We start from the raw sequence: 22,007 nt of genomic DNA on the forward strand, positions 1-22,007 counted from the left end.
GTTGGTGACAGGGGAAGGATCATGTGAGGATTACCTGTTGTGTTCCCTCCCTCTGGGGCATCTGGTATTGGCCTGTCGGCAGACAGGATCCTGGGCTAAATGGACCTTTGGTCTGACCCAGTGTGGCCGTTCTGATGTTCTTATGTAGTAAAGTGCTCACTAAGGGGTTAACTGGGTCACTCGGTGTATTAAGTGAATGCGCTGTTCCCCACTTACGTCTTGATCCGTGTGTGTTTCCTTTCACACTGGTTGTATTTATAAAGCAGCACGCTGCCATCCTGCAGCCCTGTAAGTAAACTTGTGGAGCAGGGTGGAGTTCCAAGTGAGGATGAATGAATGCATGACATTATGCAGGGAAACTGGCTGTGATGTCCCAAGCATGGGGAGAGGCCCTTTTGGGGAAAAAGAAGCAGGCAGAATGGATGGATCAAGTGACAAGGAGGCTGTTTTTCTGTGAACAGCCATCCCCTTCCCACTTCCTCTCTGTCCTGAAAAAATGGTGCATCCTAGTGCACAGAGAACTCCAGAGAGCTGGGTTCTACTCCCAGCTCTGTCACTGGCCTGCAGTGTGGCTTTGAGCAAGTCAGATCCTTGCTCTGAGGCTCAGTTTCCCTGTCTGTAAAATGGGGGTATGTCACTGCTCTCCTTGGTAACGCTTTTTGAGATCTGTGGCTGGAAAGTGCTAAGTAAGGACGTGGTGTTGTAGCCGATCCAGTAGCAAAAGGCTGTTATCACAGTGCACGATGCAGCTGTTTGCGTCTGAGCTTAAAAAGGTCGTCTTTTCACTACTGGTGTGGCGTGTTTTATGAGCCTCACAGGGAGTGTTCTGTGAGTTACACCCATTTCTTCCTTGTCAACTCACCTCATATACCCTGCTCCCCCAGTAATGTTTTCTAAGTCAGGGAGACCAGCTCCCTGGCACCGGTCACCCATTCATCCCAGCGAAGCATGTTCCAGCCACGCCCCCCCCACCTACTGGAATCATTCAGATAAAGCTACTGAGTGGCAGCATCACAAAGAAAGCTTCTTCCTTCTTTGGGCCTCCGGAGCTCATGAGTGTCTCGCTGGAACTACCCCGGGGCTAGCGGTGGCGGAGGCTGCATGCGAGTGTAGGGGAAGGAGGCTGCATCTTTAAAGATTAATAGCATTGTTTGCTCATTAAGGAGATCGTTTTGAGGCCCACGCTAGCCAGACTGCTCGAGTGCAAGCATCTGTTTGCTACTGGGAAAGGATATTTATTGTCTGCTCCTTCAATGGCTGCAAATAAATCGCCAGACCCGGCTAATGTTCAAACAAACAAACAAACAGATGCCAGGACAGGTCCCCTGACAGCCGACCTCAGTGAAGCATCATGCTGATGTTTTAATAGCAAACTGCCTCGCAGAATAAAACCCCAGGACTATAGTTGTCCAGGTAGCAGAATTAATGTCATGATAGCAGATTGGCTTAATGTGTGTGCGAGGGCCTGGTGTAACCTGTTGGGTGGGTGATTGTGTACGTGCTGGGTGTACACAGGCACTTTGTGTGTGTGTGTGTGTGTGTGTGCGTACTCCAGGTGTGGAAGTAGGGATTACTGCAGTGGTACTGGGGGTAGATAAGTTTGTGTATGTGTTGAGCATTTGTCTGTACAGTCGCTGGAGTTGGATGCATTGGTAACGGGGTTGTGTGTGTGTCCCAAATGTGATTGTAAACCCTGTGTAGAGGTGAGTGTAGTGGATGTGCATACTGATCACAGGCAGGAGTGCATGTGTAACCCACACACCTGCAGGGGGGGGATTCACTGTCCCATCTAATGACACTTAGACCATGTACCAAGAGAGGGCATGCTGGCTTTTAGCTCAAGCTGTAGAGGTCCCAGGTTCAGTTCCGCCTGTTGGCATTACACATACACATGGACTGCCGGTGCGGGTGTACATGGGTGCGCACTTGTGGCAGGACTGTGCGTAGTGGTGGAAGGAGTGTGGCATTCACCGGGTGTAGCTGTGCATCTGTTCAGTGTGGGGGTATTTGCTAGTGCAGGGGTGAGCGTGATTGAAGTGCGTGTACCGGCACTATGTGCCTGTCTGACTGTGCAAGGGGCTTGTGTATGCTGGGTGGCGTGCGTGAGCCTCTCTACAAGGGCGTCCCACTTTGGGTCAGCATTCATCACTCTCTGAAGCAGGTGCCTGTCTCTCTATGGGCACGTCCTCGGTACCTGAACTAAATGAAGATGGCAACTGGGTTGTCCAGCCTTCACCCAGAGGGCTCTCCCCCTACCATCTCGTTTAATGTGTGTGCGAAGGCCTGGTGTAACCCATGCGTGGTCTCTCCTTCCTCCTTGTCAGCTGGTTCCCCAGCAGCCACTCTGCCAGGCCAAAGCCCTGAGGAATCCTCCCGGCAAATCCTCTTTAAGCCTAGGCACAGGGCTGAGCAGGGACCCCAGTGAGCGCCTGTGAGGGGTGGGGTGAAGTGGATCAACGCTCCAGGCCTCCCCCATCCCCTCACCCACTAGTGGTTGGGGGCGGAGGCCAGGGCGGGGAGCTTGGGCGTTGGATCTAGTTGCTTCCACAGATCGGAATGGGGCCTCTCAGGCCTTTGTGCGTTCCAAGCGAGCTCGCGGAGTAACGGCGTTGGCGCGGGAAGGCCTGTGCCGGAGCTGGACGCAGGCCAGTCTCCTTCGAGCACTCTTGGTATCGCGCCGGCACAGTCGCTGCGGCCCTGATGCTTCCCTGGGCAGGCGGCCAATGCCATCAGCGTGCAGCCAGGCTCAGGTAGCTAATCCCAAATGGGGTTTCATTCCCAGCACAGTCGAGGGCAGCTGCCGTAGGCCCCCTGCCGAGCAGACATCTCGTGGTGATGCTTGCTTGCCGTTTGGGGGAGAGCCTGCTTTTATCGTCCCTTTAAATACCTTCCCTGCACTGGGAACCCCACCCTGGCAGCATTGGGCTGGTGCCTGGAAATGAGGACACGACACTGCATCTAAACCGAAGGGGGAACCAGCCCGGTGAGTGGCATGCTCAGCGTGGAGAGGGATGGTGAACCGCGATGGCTGCTGCCCTGTGTCAGCGTTGTGCAATCTCTGGGAGCGGTGTAGAAGCCTGTGGGCCTACCTTCCGTCTCCTGCAGACGCTGTCAGAGCCCTGCCAGAGCAGCTGTGGACACGGGTAGCTGGAGCTTGTATTTCTGTGCGTCGCTCGTAAACGTGGCGATTTGGAATCTAGCTGAGCCATCCAGGTTAGGGCTGTAAGCGACTAGTCGACTATCCGATAAGCATAGGATTATCGGATAGTCGACTCGACTGATTGCTTTCTGTCTTCTGAAAACACACACACACACACACACACACACACACACACACACACACGGGTTGCGTAAGAAGAAGCTAGTATTATTACAGGGTCTTGAAAGTCCAGCACCATCCATAGTCCCTCACCCATCTGTGTCTTGAGAGAGACTAGATCCTGCCTTCCCAGGTGAAGTTCCCACATCCCTATGATGGTCTCTTTTGATCCCCTTGGCCCCTGATAAAATTGTCAGATCAGCACGTTTGGGTGCGGACGCGCTCTCAGTCTCTTAGAGCGCTTGTGTCTCTATGTTTCTGTTCAGTCTTTTAAGACATTGGCACTTCAGTGTTCATCTCTGGTGCCGTGGTCCCGGGCACAAAGCCCCAAGGTTGGGAACAAGCAGGACAAACCTGTCCAAATCGAGTGTGCCTTGGAGCTAGGTTTGGATCCGCATTTGCTGGGCTTGGGCATGGTTCTGACAGTGACTCGGTGGTGCAGGAGTGTGTCTGTGGGGAAGGGTGTGTGTGTGTAGGGGGACAGTGGCCCAGTATGTGTGTGCATATTGGGAGGGTGTTGTGGGCTGCGCAAGTGCGTTGGCTGGATGAGTTTCTAAGCCGGGGTGGGCTTGCGTCTGGACGTTGATCCACAATGTGCGGTTGGAAACGACAGCCGAGTGGTGCGAAAAGGCCTTATCTTCGTGCCGCACCCACCAATGGGTATTATGCTGTGAGGAAGGAGTCTGTGGGCAGCCCTGTCCTTGCCTTGCCTCTGCCGTGCTCCTATTTTGGGGCCCAGGTGGGGTCTGGGGATGGAGGCACATCTGCTGTGTGTGGATAAACTATCCCTTGAAACCCAGTGTCGGTAATTTCCTATAGAGTCTCCAACACATGTATCCTTTTTCCTTTACCTCCACCCCCCTAGGCGTGCCCCCCAGCTGGGAACGTTATATGGGGTGCAATGTACCTTGGCCCATTGCCATAGATGGTTACTTGCATTATCCATCCCTCTGGGATGTCCACATGCCCTGGCCAAGTGTTGGCTCGCTGGATTAGCCTTTGGCTGAGAATGCGAGGAGCAAGACTAGCCGTGTTTGGGCCGTGGTGGCCACCGTCCCTGGAGTGACCTACTCATGCCTCGCCCCCCCGACCATCTTGCCAACCCTGTGCCAGGACGGGAAGACACTCACGTTCTCTCTCCCCGTTTGTCCTTGCTTTGCAGATCCGCGTGGACGGCCCCACCAATAGTGCCCTGGAGTACGAGATCGTGCAAGTGGTGGACACCGGCCCCATCTTACGGGATATGGCCTTCTCAGTGGATCATGAACACCTCTACCTCATGTCTGAGAAGCAGGTGAGCCTCCCCAGTTGCTTTGGGATGCCCTGTTCAGCGGCTGGCCGACTGTCCCCTGAATGTCTGAAGCAGCAAGTGCAGCCACTAAAGAGAAGCTCTGGCTGCAGGGAGCACCTTGTGATGGTCTTAGAAAGGATCGAACTGATATTCCCAGGGGACTGGCAGGGAAGGTGGGGGTGCAGCGCTGAATCACACTAGCAGACACATTATTTTGGGCTCCAGCCAGACTATAAGAGGAGTTGGAACCTCTCCTGGGCAGAGAAAAGTTTAGGCTGATGTTTCTGTTGTGGTGGTTTTTGAAGCACCAGTAAAGCCGGACATGGGGTAGGGAACAATTTGACATGCAGGGTGAGAACTCCACCTGTTTTCAGCCACCTTCCCTGCCAGGCCTATGGAGAGGGCTTGCCAGGCGGGCTGTCGAAGATCACAGGTGTATTGTTGTCAAGCATTCAAGGGGTTTGTGAGGGTGGCTTGGACACCACCCTGATTTCCCAGAGCTCCTGAAGGCCGTTGTGCGCCATGGGGCTCTGCGGGAGGGAAGGTTGTACGGCATCCCCTGCCTGGGAGAGGGGCTGAACCCATCCCAGCTGGGGTGCAGGCTTGTAAGGAGCTTAGAGGCCACAAGCTGGCAGGCCCCAGAGAGGGGAAAGTTGTCCTTTAGCACGTTGAAGAAACCCTCTTGCCCTGCTTGCAGCTAGATGGACTGGTGCCTATTGGTGCCAAGGGGATACGTCTGTCTGTGTTCTCGGAGCCACTGACTCATTCCGTGGAAGTCACCTAGCAGCCTTCCCATGGTAACAGTGACAACCAGCTGTAAATTTGCAGCCCCTAGGGCTCCTCAGTCCTCTGCCAGTCACCTGGGGGAGAGTGCATGTCCCTTTGGGTTGGATGTGCTTTGCTGCTGCTTTCCTCAGTGGTCTCCCCTGCCCACTCCCCCCTTCCTAGCTACTCAGGAGTCACACACAGCAACGTTTCGAAAGCTGCCAGGTCACTCTGCATGCGCCAATAGCCCGAGCAGGCCTTCCTTTGGCTCTCCCGTCACCGCCCCCTCCGATTTTCCTCGCAAGCAAGTCATTTGTGAGGGAGTCCACTCGGTCTACAAAGCAGGGATTGAAACAGAGACCTGAGCAGCTGCGGCTTGGCCGGAACAGCCACCGCAAAATGAGACATACAAATGCAGGTGTCCCAGCACACGCCGACAGACAAACGGCAGCCTTTCCCTCCTTTTCGCACACCCTTCCACCAGGGGGGAAGTAGTGTCCTTGCATTCCAGGGCATTGTGTACAGAGCTGTATAAACAAGTCACTGTATGAAATTGTGGTTTGTCCTGACTTTGCTGATTGTAAACCTGAGCAAGCATCTAGAAGAGCTGATGTCCTCCTGGAACATCTCTGTGTGCCCCCAGGGGTACGCATACTCCTGGATTAGACCCGCTCCTGCCGCAGCTTCATATTCTTTGTGGATGGGGCACTGCACCCAGACTAGGGGGTTACACTAGAAGCTAGGGAGCCTCTCGCTATGGCCTGACCAGCGGGAGTGTGGGAGGGGAAAGGACCATTTAAGGGCTACGGGGGGTTGTTTCTCTGCTCTCATGCCTCCCGTTCGTGGGGCTGTGGTGCAGCGTGCACACTGCAGAGGCAGGCTGCCTCAGGCAGCAGCTCAGGTGTGTCGGCTGCTCCCCATCTCTCTGCTGGCGGGCAATGGCCGTGCTTTGCCGGGGATTTATGACGGTCGTTTTTCCGCTCGAGTCATTTCCCTTTAAAGTGGTTTGTGCCTTTCTGCAGCCTCCTGTATTCCCTGCCCTCTTCCCAGGCTATGAGTTATACCTCAGCTCTGGAGGGCAGCAGCCAGTCCGCCCATTTATCTTCATTAGGGAGGCCACAAGCGATAGCTGGGACAGAGCTGAGGTTGCCTTCCCCCACTGCCCTGCGGTTTGCGGGGATGGAATGCCGAGTCTTAGCTGTTCTCTTCGGCCTCTCCGGGCACCTCTGCAACGACTCTTTGACTATAACATGGGCTGCAGGCGATGCCACCAGACTTCTTCATAACCTGCTGCCGTGTCCGAGGGTGCAATCCAGACCAGTGAGTGATTGGTCACAGCCTGCCCCATAACCCTGGGTGCCTCATAATGCTGTGTTGGTCTAGCTCCCCACCTGGTCAGCTCAGAAACTGCCTAACAGCATGGAGCCCCACCGTGAGGCTGTGTCTACACTGGGCCACTTATTCTGGAAAAGCAGCCGCTTTTCCGGAAAAAGTGGCCAGCTGTCTACACTGGCCGCTTGCTTTTCCGGAAAAGCAATGACAATCTAATGTAAAATCGTCATTGTTTTTCCGGAAATCTATGCTGCTCCCGTTCGGGCAAAAGTCCTTTTCCGGAAAAACTGTTCCGGAAAAGGGCCAGTGTAGACAGCCCAGTAGTCTTTTCCGCAAAAAAGCCCCGATCGCGAAAATGACGATCGGGGCTTTTTTGCGGAAAAGCACGTCTAGATTGGCACGGACGCTTTTTCGGAAAAAGTGCTTTTCCGGAAAAGCATCCTGCCAATGTAGACGCACTTTTCCAGAAATACTTATAAGGGAAAAACTGTTCCGTTTTAAGCATTTCCGGAAAAGGGTGCCAATGTAGATGTAGCCTCATTTCCCCAAAGTATGCGTTCTGCACTGTCCAGCCCTTTCCTGGGTAGCTCAAAGAGTCAAGGCCCAGTGACTGTGGAAATGGTCCATATACCCAGTTTGGCTACGTCTAGACTGCAGGCTTCTTTTGGAAGAAGCTTTTTTCAGAAGAGATCTTCCGAAACTACTTCTTCCAAAAGAGCGTGTCCACACAGCAAAAATGCAGCAAAAACACAATCTGCTTTTTCGAAAGAGAGCTGTCCAGACTGAATAGATGCTATCACACGTGTAAGCTGTGATTGCTGTGGATGGAATGGCCACCAGGGCACCTGTGCTTTTTCCTCTTTCCTCTTCTTCCGAAAGAACTCCCTCTTCCCCATCCGCACATAGCTTTTTGTGAAAGAGCTCTTTTGCAAAAAGACTTCTTCCTCGTAGAATGAGGATTAGTCCTTTTGATTTTCTTGCAGAAGACTGCAATTGCAGTGTGAACGTTCCTCAAGTTTTGTCGGAAAAATGGTAGTTTTTCCGACAAAACTGTAGTGTAGACTTTGTTGCTTTAACTGAAGTTACCCAAACCGTTCATTTTAAATCCAACATTGGTTTAGTCCTGATGAAAAAATAAAACAAGTTTATTTAACTACACAGGGAAATCTTAAGTGAGTACACATATAAGATGCTAAAGGCGGGAATGGCTACATGAGGAATAAAGATAAAACACTTTCTAGTAGCTAAAACCTAAGCTAGACTTGATTCAATGTACCCACAGGTTCCCAGCACCATGGCTGACCAATTCTCGAGTCAGAATCTCCCCCAAAATCAAAGGGATGGTTCCTTTGTTTTCTTAGGCGAGGAAGAGAGAAAGATAAACCTGGGGTGTGTTTGCCCCTCATTTCTATAGTCCGTTCACCTTTTGAAATACATTTCTCCCAGAGCTTCCCTTAGATAAAGTTCCTTCCAGATATGAGGATGGAGACATGGAGTCTTGTGGAGACATATTGTTGTTTGCCAACATGCAAATTGATCTGTTCCTGCCCCTCCTTTGCTGCCAAGGAATGGCCACGTCATAGGCGATTGCCAGTCCACTTGAGGACAGCTGATTAACGGTGTCTGCTTGTTCTTTGTCCTTGTGAAATTGGTTACCCCCTCTTGCTACAAAGATGATTACAATAGTGTGTAAGGTGTGATTACAGGGGCGCTTTCGGTCACACCCACATTGGTTTCATGTTGCTCCTCTAGAACACTACCAGATGGTGCTTTTGGATGCAGTGTGGATAGAGCACCGGGTTCAGGCTTAGGAGACCTGGCTCCTGTTCCTGGCTCTGCTGTGTGCCGAGGGGCAAACCATTTCTGTTTCCCCTCTCTCTTGTCTGTCTCATCCAGGGACTGTTATCTGGCTGTCCAGTGCCTAGCACAATGAGGCTTCAATCTTGGCTGTGTCTTTTAGGTGTTACCATAATACAGTTGTTAATAACTGTTATATGAATCTCCAGATGTTTGACACCATCCCTCTCAGGAAATGCAAGCTTTGTAACAAATCACTTGGGCCACCATGGTCAGCCCTGTACAGTCACGCACAATTTAATTACATTTAGGGTGTGTTTGCATTGGGAGGCTCCATCTCCTGAGCTAAAGGGGCATCTTCCGTAGCAGTATAAGGCCTATGAGACACAGTAGAGGAGTTCTGATTCTTTGCAGTAGAGGGCAGTGGTTTATATTCACACTGTCTGGGAAAACTTGAAATAAAGAGCAAAAATGCGGTCTATATTCACAATGTTGTTGTAGCCATTTTGGTCCCAGGATACTAGGAAGACAAAGTGGATGAGGCATTATCTTTTACTGGACCAACTTCTATTGGTGCAAGGGACAAGCTTTTGAGCTACACAGGGCTCTTCTTCTGGTCTGGGAAAGGTGCTTAGTATGTGTCACAGCTAAATACAAGGCGGAATAGATAGATTTCCAAAAGTAGTTAGCGCATAAGGTGAAATGGCCAGTTAACACCGCTGCCGTCATAGGGCAAAAACCAGGGGTTAGTGGATTACTGATGGATGTAATAAGTCATCCGTTCAGTGTCTTTATTAAGTCTGTGATTTGTAGCATCTAGCAAAGTTATCTACGTAAGCACTCAGGCTCATGTTTTGAAGGTGATGTGCAGGGTTCCTGGAGGATGAGGGCTGATTTGGTCAGATCCAGAGCGATCCCTTTATGAAAAGTGCTTGCCCACGGGTGATCAGTGGTTTTGTCTTTTATTATTTTTGTGTGTGTGAGTTTACTTGAGAACATACTGATGGTCTCATTTCACTCACTGACTTGTTATTGGGGCATTTAGTGCACTGGATTAGTGCACAGGTTGTGATAGGCATGTGTAGAATCCAGGGATGAAGAAAGAAAGGTGTGTGTATGTGATAGGCATGTGTAGTATCCATTGATGAAGAAAGGTGTGTGTGTGTGTGTGTGTGTGTGTGTGTGTGATAGGCATGTGTAGAATTCATTGATGAAGAAAGAAAGGTGTGTGTGTGTGTGTGTGTGTGTGTGTGATAGGCATGTGTAGAATTCATGGATGAAGAAAGAAAGGTGTGTGTGTGTGTGTGTGTGTGTGTGTGATAGGCATGTGTAGAATCCATGGATGAAGAAAGGTGTGTGTGTGTGTGTGTGTGTGTGTGTGTGTGTGATAGGCATGTGTAGAATTCATGGATGAAGAAAGAAAGGTGTGTGTGTGTGTGTGTGTGTGTGTGTGTGATAGGCATGTGTAGAATCCATGGATGAAGAAAGGGGTGTGTGTGTGTGTGTGAGAGAGAGAGAGAGAGAGAGAGAGAGAGAGAGAGAGAGAGGAGAAGGAGTTATTGGTGATTTTAACAGTGGAGACAGGTGGACAGGTTTTGCATCTGTTGTTCCGGCAGGGTCTGGTGCCACTTTGCTTTGGTGGGTCATGATCTCTAGGGAGCTTGCTTCTGAGGATGATTTCTTTCTGGATGTGGTCCCCATTCAGTATGGGTTGTACTTGTTGGACGAAGCATCGCAGCGGTTGTGTATCTCATCCATATCTTTTCTCGTTTTTTGCCAAACTTTGAAATGTCAAGGAGGGTGTTGCTAGCACATTGCCCCGCTGTGCTCCCCAGCTCACGACAAGTTCGGCCACACGCATAGGAGAGACAGCTAAACTGGGGTGCAAGAGGGAGTGACCAGTTCAGGGGCACGAGACGGTGGTAGGTCCTGGCCCTCCGCTGTCTGAAACCTCTCTCCCCAGCAGCGTGCGAAGGTGCCACCGCAGCCCATAACTGTCATTGTGTTCCATGCACGGTTGGTTTTTTCAGGTCGGTGGGAAGGTAGGTGGCGAAATAACAACAGTACCTCGGGCTGCCTAGATTCCGAGCAGAGTGGGCATGGCTCCAAGTCTGCCGTCTGCAACTGGTACCTACACCTTCCTTCCAAGCAGCAACTCTGTCTGCTCAGACGTGGTGGCCAGTACCTGTCGGCGCGCTCCGGTGCGCCAGTGTGCTTAGGAACAGGATGCCAGAGAAGGGCTCCGCTCCATATAAGTATATATACGGAAGGAGAGAGAGATTTGTAACCAAACAATCAAGGAGCAATGCCAAGTCGGAGCTGTATAATAAAGCAGTGGAAACATATGTTCAAACAGCCTGTCCCTAGAGTGGGCAGGGTTGGTGTGTACGGCGGCCCTGTCATGATTTATCATGGAATCTGCCATTTAGTCAAAGGATTCACAAAGGGCACCGAGTGACTTATGATCGGGGTGGCTGCTTCTCCCTGAATGGAGGTGCTGACAGGGAAGCGGCTGCTTAAAGGTGTCATTTCCTCACTTATCTCTCTCGATGGCACTTCCCCCGCTCCAACTCCCCCATCCGCTTGGCAGGTTTTTATCAGCAATTTCAGTGTGTAGAGACATTCCCCTGTGATTCCTGGAATTTCGACACACACACACACACACACACACACACACACACACACACACACACACACACACACATTCTGCGCTGCCTTGTACAGTCATTTATGCCTGTGCAAAGTGGCCGCAAAATGCTTTCAGACCAGAGTGGTAGCCATGCAAGGCAATGGGGAATGAGGCTCATAGAATTTCTTCCGCCCCTCCCCATTCTACTCCCATTCCTGGCCAGCTCACCTCGCTTCCTCGAACCCCTTCACTGCCTGCCTTTCCCCTTCCACATTAAGGCCCTGATCCTATAAGCTGCTCCCAAAGGGTGGACCCCACCTCCTCAGAGCCTGTTGACTTACAGAGGGGTCTGCTTTAGAGGTGTCTATCTCCATGAAATAGCTTGCAGGATTGGGCCATGAGTTCAATGCCTCATCATCCCTTTAGCTCTGTCCTGGCCTAGATCCTATCTCTCGTTGGCTCTCCTTTTTACTACACGAGGTAGGCTCCCTTTCCCCACACACTTCCACTCTGTCAGCTGCAGAGAGCCAGCCCGGTGCTGGACTGCTTGCTGAAGAGACTTCCACGCCTCCTTGAAGCTGAAGGGTTCAGGCGACGGTGTGATCTCACCATTTGAGCCCACGTCTGGGACTCTTGGATCCTAATTTGGGTTGTGAAATGTTCCCTCTCTGAGAGGCAGCAAGGGGGGGACAGGAGCCGGTGCCCCCCAGCACCATCTCTGGGATGCCACCTGCCCCTCAATCAGAGGCAGTACGGGGGATGGGGGATGCTGCTTCAAAGAAGTCCCTGGCTGTGTTTAGACTGGCCAGTTTTTCCGGAAAATCAGCCGCTTTTCCGGAAAAACTTGCCAGCTGTCTACACTGGCCGCTTGAATTTCCGCAAAAGCACTGACTTCCTACTGTAAGAAATCAGTGCTTCTTGCGGAAATACTATGCTGCTCCCATTCGGGCAAAAGTCCCTTTTGCGCAAAAGAGCCAGTGTAGACAGCTGAGATTTGTATTCCGCAAAAAAGCCCCGATTGCGAAAATGGCGATCGGGGCTCTTTTGCGGAAAAGCGCGTCTAGATTGGCCATGGACGCTTTTCTGCAAAAAGTGCTTTTCCAGAAAAGCATCCGTGCCAATCTAGACGCTCTGTTCTGAAAATGCTTTTAACGGAAAACTTTTCCATTAAAAGCATTTCCGGAAAATCATGCCAGTCTAGACATAGCCCCTGTGTGCCGGGGTCCCAGAGCAGAGCTGGGCTGCCCTGTGGACGGGGCTGTTTCCGTCAAGCACCCCCTGTTTGCACTGGCCAGGGCTGGTTGTAGGCAGGGGCTGCCGCACAGCGGCTGATGCTGGAGCAGTCTCTGTTTGCAGCGGCCAGGGCTCTCTGCCACGAACTGGCTGCTTGACTCAGCGTGAGTTGGGACCGAGCAGTCCTGGCTTGCGCCGATCACTGCGCCGCTGCATTTTAAATGTTGTCAGAGCCCAGCGGCTTTTACTCCATTTAAAAGGCAGAGCTGCAGCGCAGGTGGCTCTGGAGCCGGCACGGGTCAGGACTGCTCAGTCCCGGCTCACGTTGGCTCTTGCTCACGTTGGCTCTTCTGGAGCTACCTACTCCTCCCCCCCCCCCCGGCTCTGCAAAGGCACTTAGCAACTAGTCGAATAGTCGATACGAATTGTAACAACTATACGATTAGCCAGATAATTGCATTTTAACATCCTTAATTACAACAGCGGTTCCCAACCGCTGGGCTGTGGGCTGCTGCCGGGCCGTGGACCGCTGGCTTCTGGGTCATGGTGGCTGCTGAAGCTCAAGCCAGCTGTTCATGGTGGCTCTGCTTTGGAGGAAAGGCGGGAGGAGGTGCAGCAGGAGGCACCTCCCTTCCTCCTCTGTGCTTGGGGAGGGAGGGGGCGCGAAGGGGGACGGAGCGCTCCACCAATGGCCGCTCCCCCTGCCCGCATGGCTGCTTTCGCCAGTAGTGACGCTAGGGCTGAGATGGCAGCACGAGGAGGCGCCTCCCTCCCTCCTTGGTAATGGCAGCCTGTCCGGGGCGCCACGCTCCCGCAGGAGGGGACGCGTTGACAATGGCCACTCCCCCTTTCTGTGAGGCAGTAACAGCCATGCTCCCTAGGGGGGCAGCCTCGCGCTGGGGAGTGTTGGGGTGGAGGGCACAAAGGGGTGTTGGATGAGGGCATGGTGGGGTCATGGGACAAGAGGGGGTTGTTGCATATTTTCATATTCATGGTTTACCTTATGAATATGCAAATATTTAAATAAAATGTTACCCATCCACCAAAGGTTTGTGAATGGCTTTGCTGGTCCCCGGCATAAAAAAGGCTGGGAACCCCTGTATTAGAACTATGCAGTGTGTGGCAAATGTTGGTCCAATAGAAAGCTATTAGGACACTCACCTTGTCTCTCTGATTAAAACTAGTCAGTTTACACAATTCAGCCATGTCTTGAACCTTTACTTCCCAGTCAGCAACATGGGCTATGTCTAGACTGCAGGCTTCTTTCGAAAGAGGCTCTTTCGAAAGCATCATTCGAAAGAGCCTCTTTCGAAAGATCGCGTCTAGACTGCAGGCGGATCTTTCGAAAGAGAAATCCGCTTTTTCGAAAGAGAGCACCCAGCGAGTCTGGATGCTCTCTTTCGAAGACGGCCTCTTTACATTGAAGAACGCCTTCTTTCGAAAGAGGAACTTTCGAAGGAAGGCGTTCTTCCTCGTGAAACGAGGTTTACCGCCTTCGAAAGAAAAGCCGCGTTCTTTCGAAATAATTTCGAAAGAACGCGGCTTGAGTCTGGACGCAGGGGAAGTTTTTTCGGGAAAAGGCTACTTTTCCCGAAAAAACCCCTGAGTCTGGACACGGCCATGGGGAAGAGTGGTCCTTACCTTCCCCACGAGAGGTATTAATACCGCTGAGTCATTACAGCCAATCGAATTGCTGCATGCTAATTAGCCATAGAGAATGAGTGGGGATTGTTTGGGTAACTTCTGATGTCACCATCGTCCCCACTTGAGTTAACTGGGGTATGAATTTGTGGCAGTCTATAGCCTATTAGTTTTGCCATTAATTAGTCAAAATATGGCCTCCACATAAGAGTTCAATTATTTTAAACTATTTGGAAAGTTTGAAGTGTCTGAATTATTCTGTATGAGTGTCCTCAGCAGTATTGCTAATCCCAGATGTTCAGAAATCATGAGTCAGTGCCCAGAAATAACAAGATTGGCTTAAAAATCATGAGATTATAAACCATGGATTTCTTTTTATTTGCATTCTGGTTTCTGAGCCCTTTGGTTACACCCAGGTCACATTTCCCAGTTCTCCATAGCCATGAGGCATAGAAACTTACTGGTTTTAACAGTGAAAGCAGAGATTCTCCCATTACGCCATGACTCTGAGAGTTAATGCTTTAAGAAAAAAAATAAATGTTGCAAGGCTTGTGATAAAATCTAGTCCTCTGCATTATATGAGCATTTAATAACAATACCCAGGATGGGTTAATACACACCTAGCCTTCAGCCGAGTTAGATCTGGATTAAATCTTCGTGGCTATGTCTACATTGGCATGATCTTGTGCAAATACTCTTTAACGCAAGAGTTCTTGCGTTAAAGTGTTTGCGCAAGAGAGTGTCTACACTGGAATGTGCCTTTGCGCGAGATGTGCTTTTGCGCAAGAGCATCCATGCCAGTGTAGATGCTCTCTTGCACAAGAAAGCTCTGATGGCCATTTTAGCCATTGGGCTTTCTTGCGCAAGAAATTCATGTTGCCTGTCTACACTGGCCTCTTGTGCAAGAACAGTTGCGCAAGAGGGCTTATTCCTGAGCGGGAGCATCATAGTTCTTGTGCAAGAAGCACTGATTTTACACATTATAACGTCAGTGTTCTTGCTCAAGAACTCCCTGCCAGTGTAGACAGGCAGCATGTTTTTGTGCAAAAGCAAGTGCTTTTGCATAAAATCATGCTAATGTAGACACAGCCCATGGTTCCACCTCATCTCTAAATGATACACAAGGAAGGACTGGAGAGAGAGATTTTTCTGTAATGGGGTACCTCTGCTCCCAACCCAGGCCAAAAACAATAGAAAAGGGGGCAAGAGATGAATGTTCCCTGGAGATTTTCAGTACTTGGGAAAGGGTTTGAGTTTGGACCCAGTTTTCAGCCAGGTTTGGTGTGGTTTGTTTTATCCCTGACTCTTACAGTCCCACCTATAATGCTTAGCAGTACTGGGAGTGCCAACTCGTAGCCTTCCCCTTTGCCTTATTAAGTAGCTGTTCAATAAGATCAGGTGGATCCCCTCAAAGAAATGAATGAGTCAGCACCACACTGGCCTAGCGTTAAGCTGGAAAGGGGAAAGGCACTGGGTAAGTGTGTGTGTGTGTGTGTGTGTGTAAGGGATAGTAGGGTGGTAGATCAAGCCTGTATTTCTCAGCCAAGAATGATAAAAGCTCTCGGGCCCAAAGGCAAAACGGCAGCATATTGAGCTGCTGACTCTCTTGAAATTATTTCTTTATCAGCACAATGCATATTATGGCAAACAGTCCTCATTTAGCCCTCTTTTAACTCTTCTGCTGCCAGCGTGCAGACCTCAAAGGAGGAGCCAGCAACGTTCCCTGCCTCTGCTGCCTGCTTTCCTGAGGAGCCCGGATAGGAACGAGGAAAGGGTGCACTGGGCAGCAGGAATGGGACGCTGAGATGCACGGAAAGTCCCATTCAAAGGAGGCGAAGAGATGCCAGTGGATATTGTCACATTTCTTGGCTCAGGGCTGCCTGTCAGGCAGCGTTTGTGTTCAGAGTCTCATCTCTAGCCTTTTTACGTGTGGATGTAGCCTTCTTCGTTGCCATGGGAATGCTTTTCCGAGCAAATTTGGTGCTGAGGAATGGGGATGGATTTGAAGTTCTCTGTGATCGGTGGCTGTGGCATTATTTGGCGTGGGGTATTAGAAGGCAGGCTGGTCTAGGGGTGAGAGAGCCAGACTGGGTTTGAGGGCTTCATTCCGGGTTCTGTCTTGGGTGACTTTGGGCGGGTTACTCTGTGTGTCAGTTCCCTGTCTGGGGAGTGGGCCAAAGGACACTTCCTTAGTGAACCGAGGTGGGAATGGACTCCATTCATAATGACGAGGTTCTCCTCTTGGTGAGGGCTGGAGAGCTACATGGATAAAATGTGAGTGGAGGTTAAACATCATGATGGTCTTAATGGAACTGAGGTTTAACAGAAAAGCAATGGACCATCAAAGAACTCCTGCTATATGAGGGGGTGAAGGAGATCCATCTCCACTTTTGTCAGCTGCTAATGTAACCACCACTGGGCAGATTTGAACCTGAGAGCTCAGTGTAGGAGACTTTACAACTTGAGCTATAAAGCCAGCTGCTTTGCAGCTCAGGCTATAGAGCTCCCTTGTTCTGATCTCTCTATAGTGGTCTAAGTGCCACTATATGGGACAGTGAACCACACTAGGACTATGTCTACACTACAGGCTTCTTGCACAAGAAGCTTTTTGCGGAAGAGATCCGCAAAAAGACTGCATGGGCGCTCTCTGGAAAGGAAACTCTGATTGCTATTTGCAGAATGGCCACCAGGGCACCTGTGCTTTTTTCAATTGCCTCTTTTTGTGGCAAAAAACCCTCTTCCCCGTCCACACACACCTTTTTGCACAAGAACTCTTGCGCAAAAAGGAGTTATTCCTTACAGAAGGAGGAATACCTACACCAGAAAAACCCCTCTGTTCTTTCATTTTCCTTGCGCAAAAACGCACTTGAGGTGTGCACTCTCCACGAGTTTTTGTGCAAAACCTCTGTAGTGTAAGCCTAGCCTAGGTGTGTGGGTTTTACTAAGACACAAAATGAGTAACACCTAGCTGGAGTCATAAAAGACAACCAGAAGAGCTTTTCTACATCTAGTAGGAGCAAGAGAAAGACATGGAAATTATGGGGAGTTATAGCAGATGGAAAAATTGAATGAATCAACACTGTGATGCACTTGCAAAAGAGGCTAATATTCAGGGGTGTATTAACAGGAATGTTGTCTGGAAGACATGGGAGGTAAGTGTTTCTCTGCTTAGCACTGGTGAGGCCTCAGCTAGGGCTCTGTGATCAGTTCTGAGCATGGCACTTGAAGAAAGACATGAGTCAATTGAAGAGAGTCCAGAAGAGAATAACAAAAATGAAAAAAAGATTTAGAACCTTAGCCATTGGAGTCTGTCTATCCGAAGTGCTTACAGGGCTCCTATTGTCATAATATCTGAGCGCCTCACAATCGTTAATGTGTTTATCTACAAAGCCCCATTGTACAGATGGGGAACTGAGGCACAAGAAAACTAAGTGACTTACCTGTGGCTCACATAGGAAGTCTATGGCATAGCAGGGAATTGAATCAGGGAGTGTCAGATTTATGACCTAATTATTTAAACATCCTTCCTCTCTGTGTGCAGCAGTGGAAAGTAGCAGAATTTGGGGTGCTGATATTTATTCGGCACTAGTGAGGACACATCTGGAGAAGTGCGTCCAATTCTGCCCCCCGCCCACATTATACAAAGGATGTGGACACATTGGAGAGAGTCCAGCGGAGAGCAGCCAAAATGATTAGGGGGCTGGAGCACACGACCTATGCGGAGAGGCTGAGGGATTTGGGTTTATTTAGTCTACAGAAGAGAAGAGCGAGGGGAGATTTGAAAGCAGCCTTCAACTATCTGAAAGGGGGTTCCAAAGAGGATGGAGAGAGGCTGTTCTCAGTAGTGGCACATGACAGAACAAGGAGCAATGGTCTCAAGTTGCAGTGGGGGAGGTTCAGGTTGGATATTAGGAAAAACTATTTCCCTAGGAGGGTGGGGAAGCACTGAGATGGGTTCCCTACGGAGGGGGCGGAATCTCCATCCCTAGAGGTTTTTAAGGCCTGGCTTGACAAAGCCCTGGCTGGGATGATTTAGTTGGGATTGGTCCTGCTTTGGGTAGGGGGCTGGACTCGATGACTCCTGAGGTCTCTTTCGGCCCTAGGATTTTATGATTCTATATGCCGTTGGGACATAACTCTTTCATAACTTGGTACAGTCATTACCTTTAAAAGGTTTTCATTCACCTGTAGCGGCCACATGACAATACTATAGTTATTTCCTGTCCTAAGTGCACTGCATTCGGTCTACAGCCAAAGGATTAAGACAGCTAGCTGTGGCACTATTTTAATCTCATCTTGCTGTTAGTTTCCTTACACTCTCTGCCAATGCTGAATTTAAGCCTTTAGCTCTTGGTTTGTAAAAGAATTCTTGCAACTTAAGATAGTTCCTCCTTAAACTGCTCAAAGAGGCAATGTTACTCCATAATATAAAAAGGAGAAGGCACACAATGTAACTAAATGGTGACAGACTGAATCTAGGAGAAAGGCAGTATTTCCTAAGAACTATGTCCACTAAGAATCAGTGGAACTCCCTGCTGCAGGATGTGACTTAGGCAAATGCATACATTGGTAAGATTCAAGAAAAACTTAAATATATATATGAAGATGAATAGAATTGACAGTGCCATTTTCTGGGATGGAAATAGGAAGGGCTATCGAGCCTCATGTTTCAGGGCATGAACTGATCACCAATTGGAAAGTTAAGCAGACATTTCCTCTGTGGCGTGATATTGTGTGATCAGGCCCTTTACGAGTTCTCTGGTAGTGACAGAGACAGGGCACTTCAGTAGATGGGTCATGAGTTTGCTCTGCTGTGGCCTGGTCTATGTGGAAAACACTCAGCATGTTTGGTGAAATGACGGAACAAATTTGGGACCCTGAAAGGAGCCTGGGAGTTAGAACCAAAGCTCCTGTTTTCAATTCGTCTCTTTCTCCTCTCTCCCCTTTAATGGCTTTTCAGTCCCTCTAAACTGAGGCAGATTGGCAGTTTGTGGTTGCAGTTGGGAAGAGGTCAGTGTATTAAGTGCAGCTCAGAACGCCACCTCTTTCTAATCTCAAGGAATTTAGTGGCAAATCTGAAAATCTCCATTCTTCCCCTCCCCCTGGCCCGGTAATAGACCCAAGAGAGGAGAAAAGAGGGAATCTAAGAAGCTGGTGATTACACAAGGAGCCTGGGAGCTCTGTAATCCTGGACTCCATTAAACATCTGTCTCTGCCAATTGCTTTGACAGTCATGTCTCCTCCTTTCAAGTGCCTTACATTTTCAGGTCACTTTAAACCACCATTTGTTAATCTACCCCCCTTTGATATTCCACTCAGTCTTGGAGGACAGGGCACTGATGCCCACAAGGAAGGGGTTTCAGACATTGCAGCACAATTGTAGGTGAACACATATTTAAAGTTAAACCTCTGCTTACCTGCTTTCCTGAATCAGAGCCCAAGATCACTTGGGCAGCTGGCTGAGAGGGAGTGGGCTGCTTGGTTCCCAAATCCTTCCTGTTTTCAGTGGGGTTTGGAAGCTGCTTTTTTTTGGTGGCTATTGATCCTTGCTGTGTGTGCCTTTTCTTGGAAGAAAACACTTGTGGTCCCTGAGAATTTCATACCACCCATTCTGCCGTGCTTCATGCTGATAACAAAGTCAGATGCCTTTTACTGTCTCTCCACGTGCACCTTTACAGTTCTAGGCTTCCTCCACGGGTGCAAAGCTGAGTAGCTTTTTTGTTGTCAGAGCTCAGTGCAGACCGTCAGTAGAGACACACACGCTGCTCTCTCTCTCGCATGCGCCTTACTTTTGTTCTTTCTTGTTTGTTTGTTCTCGGAATTGAAAGGAAAAGCCATTCTGTGAGTGATGGTATCTGCCCACTCTTGTGTGTAAACATAACCTCCCAGTTGAAAAATACTGCTAATGTAGGTTTTCCTTGTTTTTATTTTGGATCTTATAGTGACCTTCTTATAGACTTATAGAGCTTCTGATTGTGACTGGAGACAGAGTCATAACTAAGCATTTTAGCACTGGGGCAAGCAAACATATTTGTCCCCCTCCTCTGCTCTGTCCTTTTTTCATCATTTTCCCACCACCGTGGTTTTGTGCCGGGGCGGTTTCCCCACTCACCCTGCCTGGCTATGGCCCTGACTAGAACAAAATGCACAAAAATAAGAATGAGATAGGAAAAGATGATGCAGAAATTGGTGCTCGTACATTAGTAGATGACTTCCTTTCTGAAGGGTCAGCGTCCCAGATGGGCAATGCCACGTGCCCATCACATGCCCCATGTGCCAATTGATGGCTAACGTGTACAATTTCAGAGGTCTTGGTCATTTTGATCCTTAAGGCTCTCGTGACCCTCTTGCAAAGAGTCAACTTGCTAGTCTTGTTGTCTAAGCCCAGTTCCAGTGTGGGAAATTCCCTCCCTAAAATTCCCGTCATATTACCTGGCTGTCGGGATTCTTATCTACTTAATTTCCCAACGTGGCTAGTGTTATGCTGCTGCCGCCGTGTTCCACCCTTGAGTAGGCTGCATTTCAGTGCTGGATAAATGACTCCCTGTGCCTAACGTGTGTATTAGTGCATCCCGTCTGGTTGGGGTCATTGTGGGTGAAAGACATTGTGGTGCCAGCTCACAAAAGCTTATGCCCAAATAAATGTGTTTAGCCTTTAAGGTGCCACAGGACTCCTCGTTGTTTTTATTACTGTAAGATAGTTACAATGGGTGGGGATGAGCATCCACGCTCTAGGAAGCTTCTGATCCTTCTTGAAGTTTGCTGATCTCTAGCCACCGTCCCAAACTGCAGCCTTTAACTCCTGCCTAGTACACCAGGTTCGTGAATGGAGTGGTTCTCAGCAACACTACACCTGCCTCAGGATTTTGTGCCTGGCCTGCTCGCTAGTCTAGTGCTCAGAATAAGTTGCCTAGGGAGGTTGTGGAATCTCCATCTCTGGAGATATTCACGAGCAGGTGAGAGAGACATCTATCAGGGATGTCCTAGACAGTGCTTGGTCCTGCCGTGAGGGCAGGGGACTGGACTCGACCTCTCGAGGTCCCTTCCAGTTCCAGTGTTGTATGATTCAACTGCAAACTTAACTCAGGTGCAGGCGTGATAGGCAGCCCTCCTGAGCTATACAGCAGACCCCAATGTTGATGTCCATGCCTGCTGCCATACCGAGGTAACTGCGGCGAAGTCCTGCAGCCATGGTTAACTCATACCACTCGAGTTATGATGGTCCTCCAATCCTTTCCCATCAGCCTCCCGACCAGAAGTGGAAGATCTATCTGCCTCTGCTCATGTAACCCACACACAGAGGCTATGTCTACACTCGCGGCTTCTTGCGCGAGTAATATGCAAATGAGGCTAAGCGTGGAATATCGCCGAGCCTCATTTGCATACCTAATGAGCCCCCATTTTTTTCAGAAGAGGCTCTTGCACAAGAAGGAGCATCTACACTGCCCCTTCTTGCCCAAGAAAAACCCTCTTGCGCAATGCCGTTCTTCCTTTCACCTCGGGCCATTAACTAGGGAGCTGGTCATTATGCATCACTTGGCAGTGACTGATTGCGCTGGGCCTTTTCGCTCAGGAAAATGTGGAACTGATTGTCTGCGTGACCTCATTTGACCTCTGGAATTCTGAGTGTAACCTGGCTTCAGAAATAATAAACTCCAATAATTAGCAGAGAAATCCTCCAGTGATGTGTCTAATTGATTGGAAACACCAGTCCCCAAGACAGGCTGGCGGTGAACAGAGACGCGTCTAGAATTTCCTTGTGGTGCAACTTATCTGATATTCACCCCCTTGTTTGACAGCAGCGTGGGCATCTCGTGCAAGGGAGCAGTTGGGAGCACGACTCTTGCACAGAAATATTCAGGAAGAGAATTGTGTGGGAATGGAGTGCCTCTCTGCCTACGCTGCAATTCATCAGCTGGAAAGCTGAGATCTCACCTTCAGAAAAATGTATCCAGTAACTCCCCTGTGTAGCCTGTATGTGTTAGCAAAGACTTACCCAT

The 22,007-nt window shown here is 49.7% G+C and overlaps 1 protein-coding gene across 2 annotated transcripts in view; it reads left to right on the forward strand.

The window, feature by feature from the left end:
* PLXNA4 (plexin A4) overlaps nucleotides 1-22,007 on the forward strand; it is a 689,852-nt gene that overhangs the window by 334,256 nt on the left and 333,589 nt on the right. For both annotated transcript variants that reach the window (XM_075925673.2, XM_075925677.2), the window contains exon 4: nucleotides 4,482-4,613. In XM_075925673.2, coding sequence (XP_075781788.1) covers nucleotides 4,482-4,613 — 132 coding nt within the window. The remainder of the gene's footprint in view (nucleotides 1-4,481; nucleotides 4,614-22,007) is intronic.

Source organism: Pelodiscus sinensis, chromosome 1 (genome assembly GCF_052426305.1).
Source record: "Pelodiscus sinensis isolate ZL-2025 chromosome 1, ASM5242630v1, whole genome shotgun sequence".
Classification (NCBI taxonomy): domain Eukaryota; kingdom Metazoa; phylum Chordata; order Testudines; family Trionychidae; genus Pelodiscus; species Pelodiscus sinensis.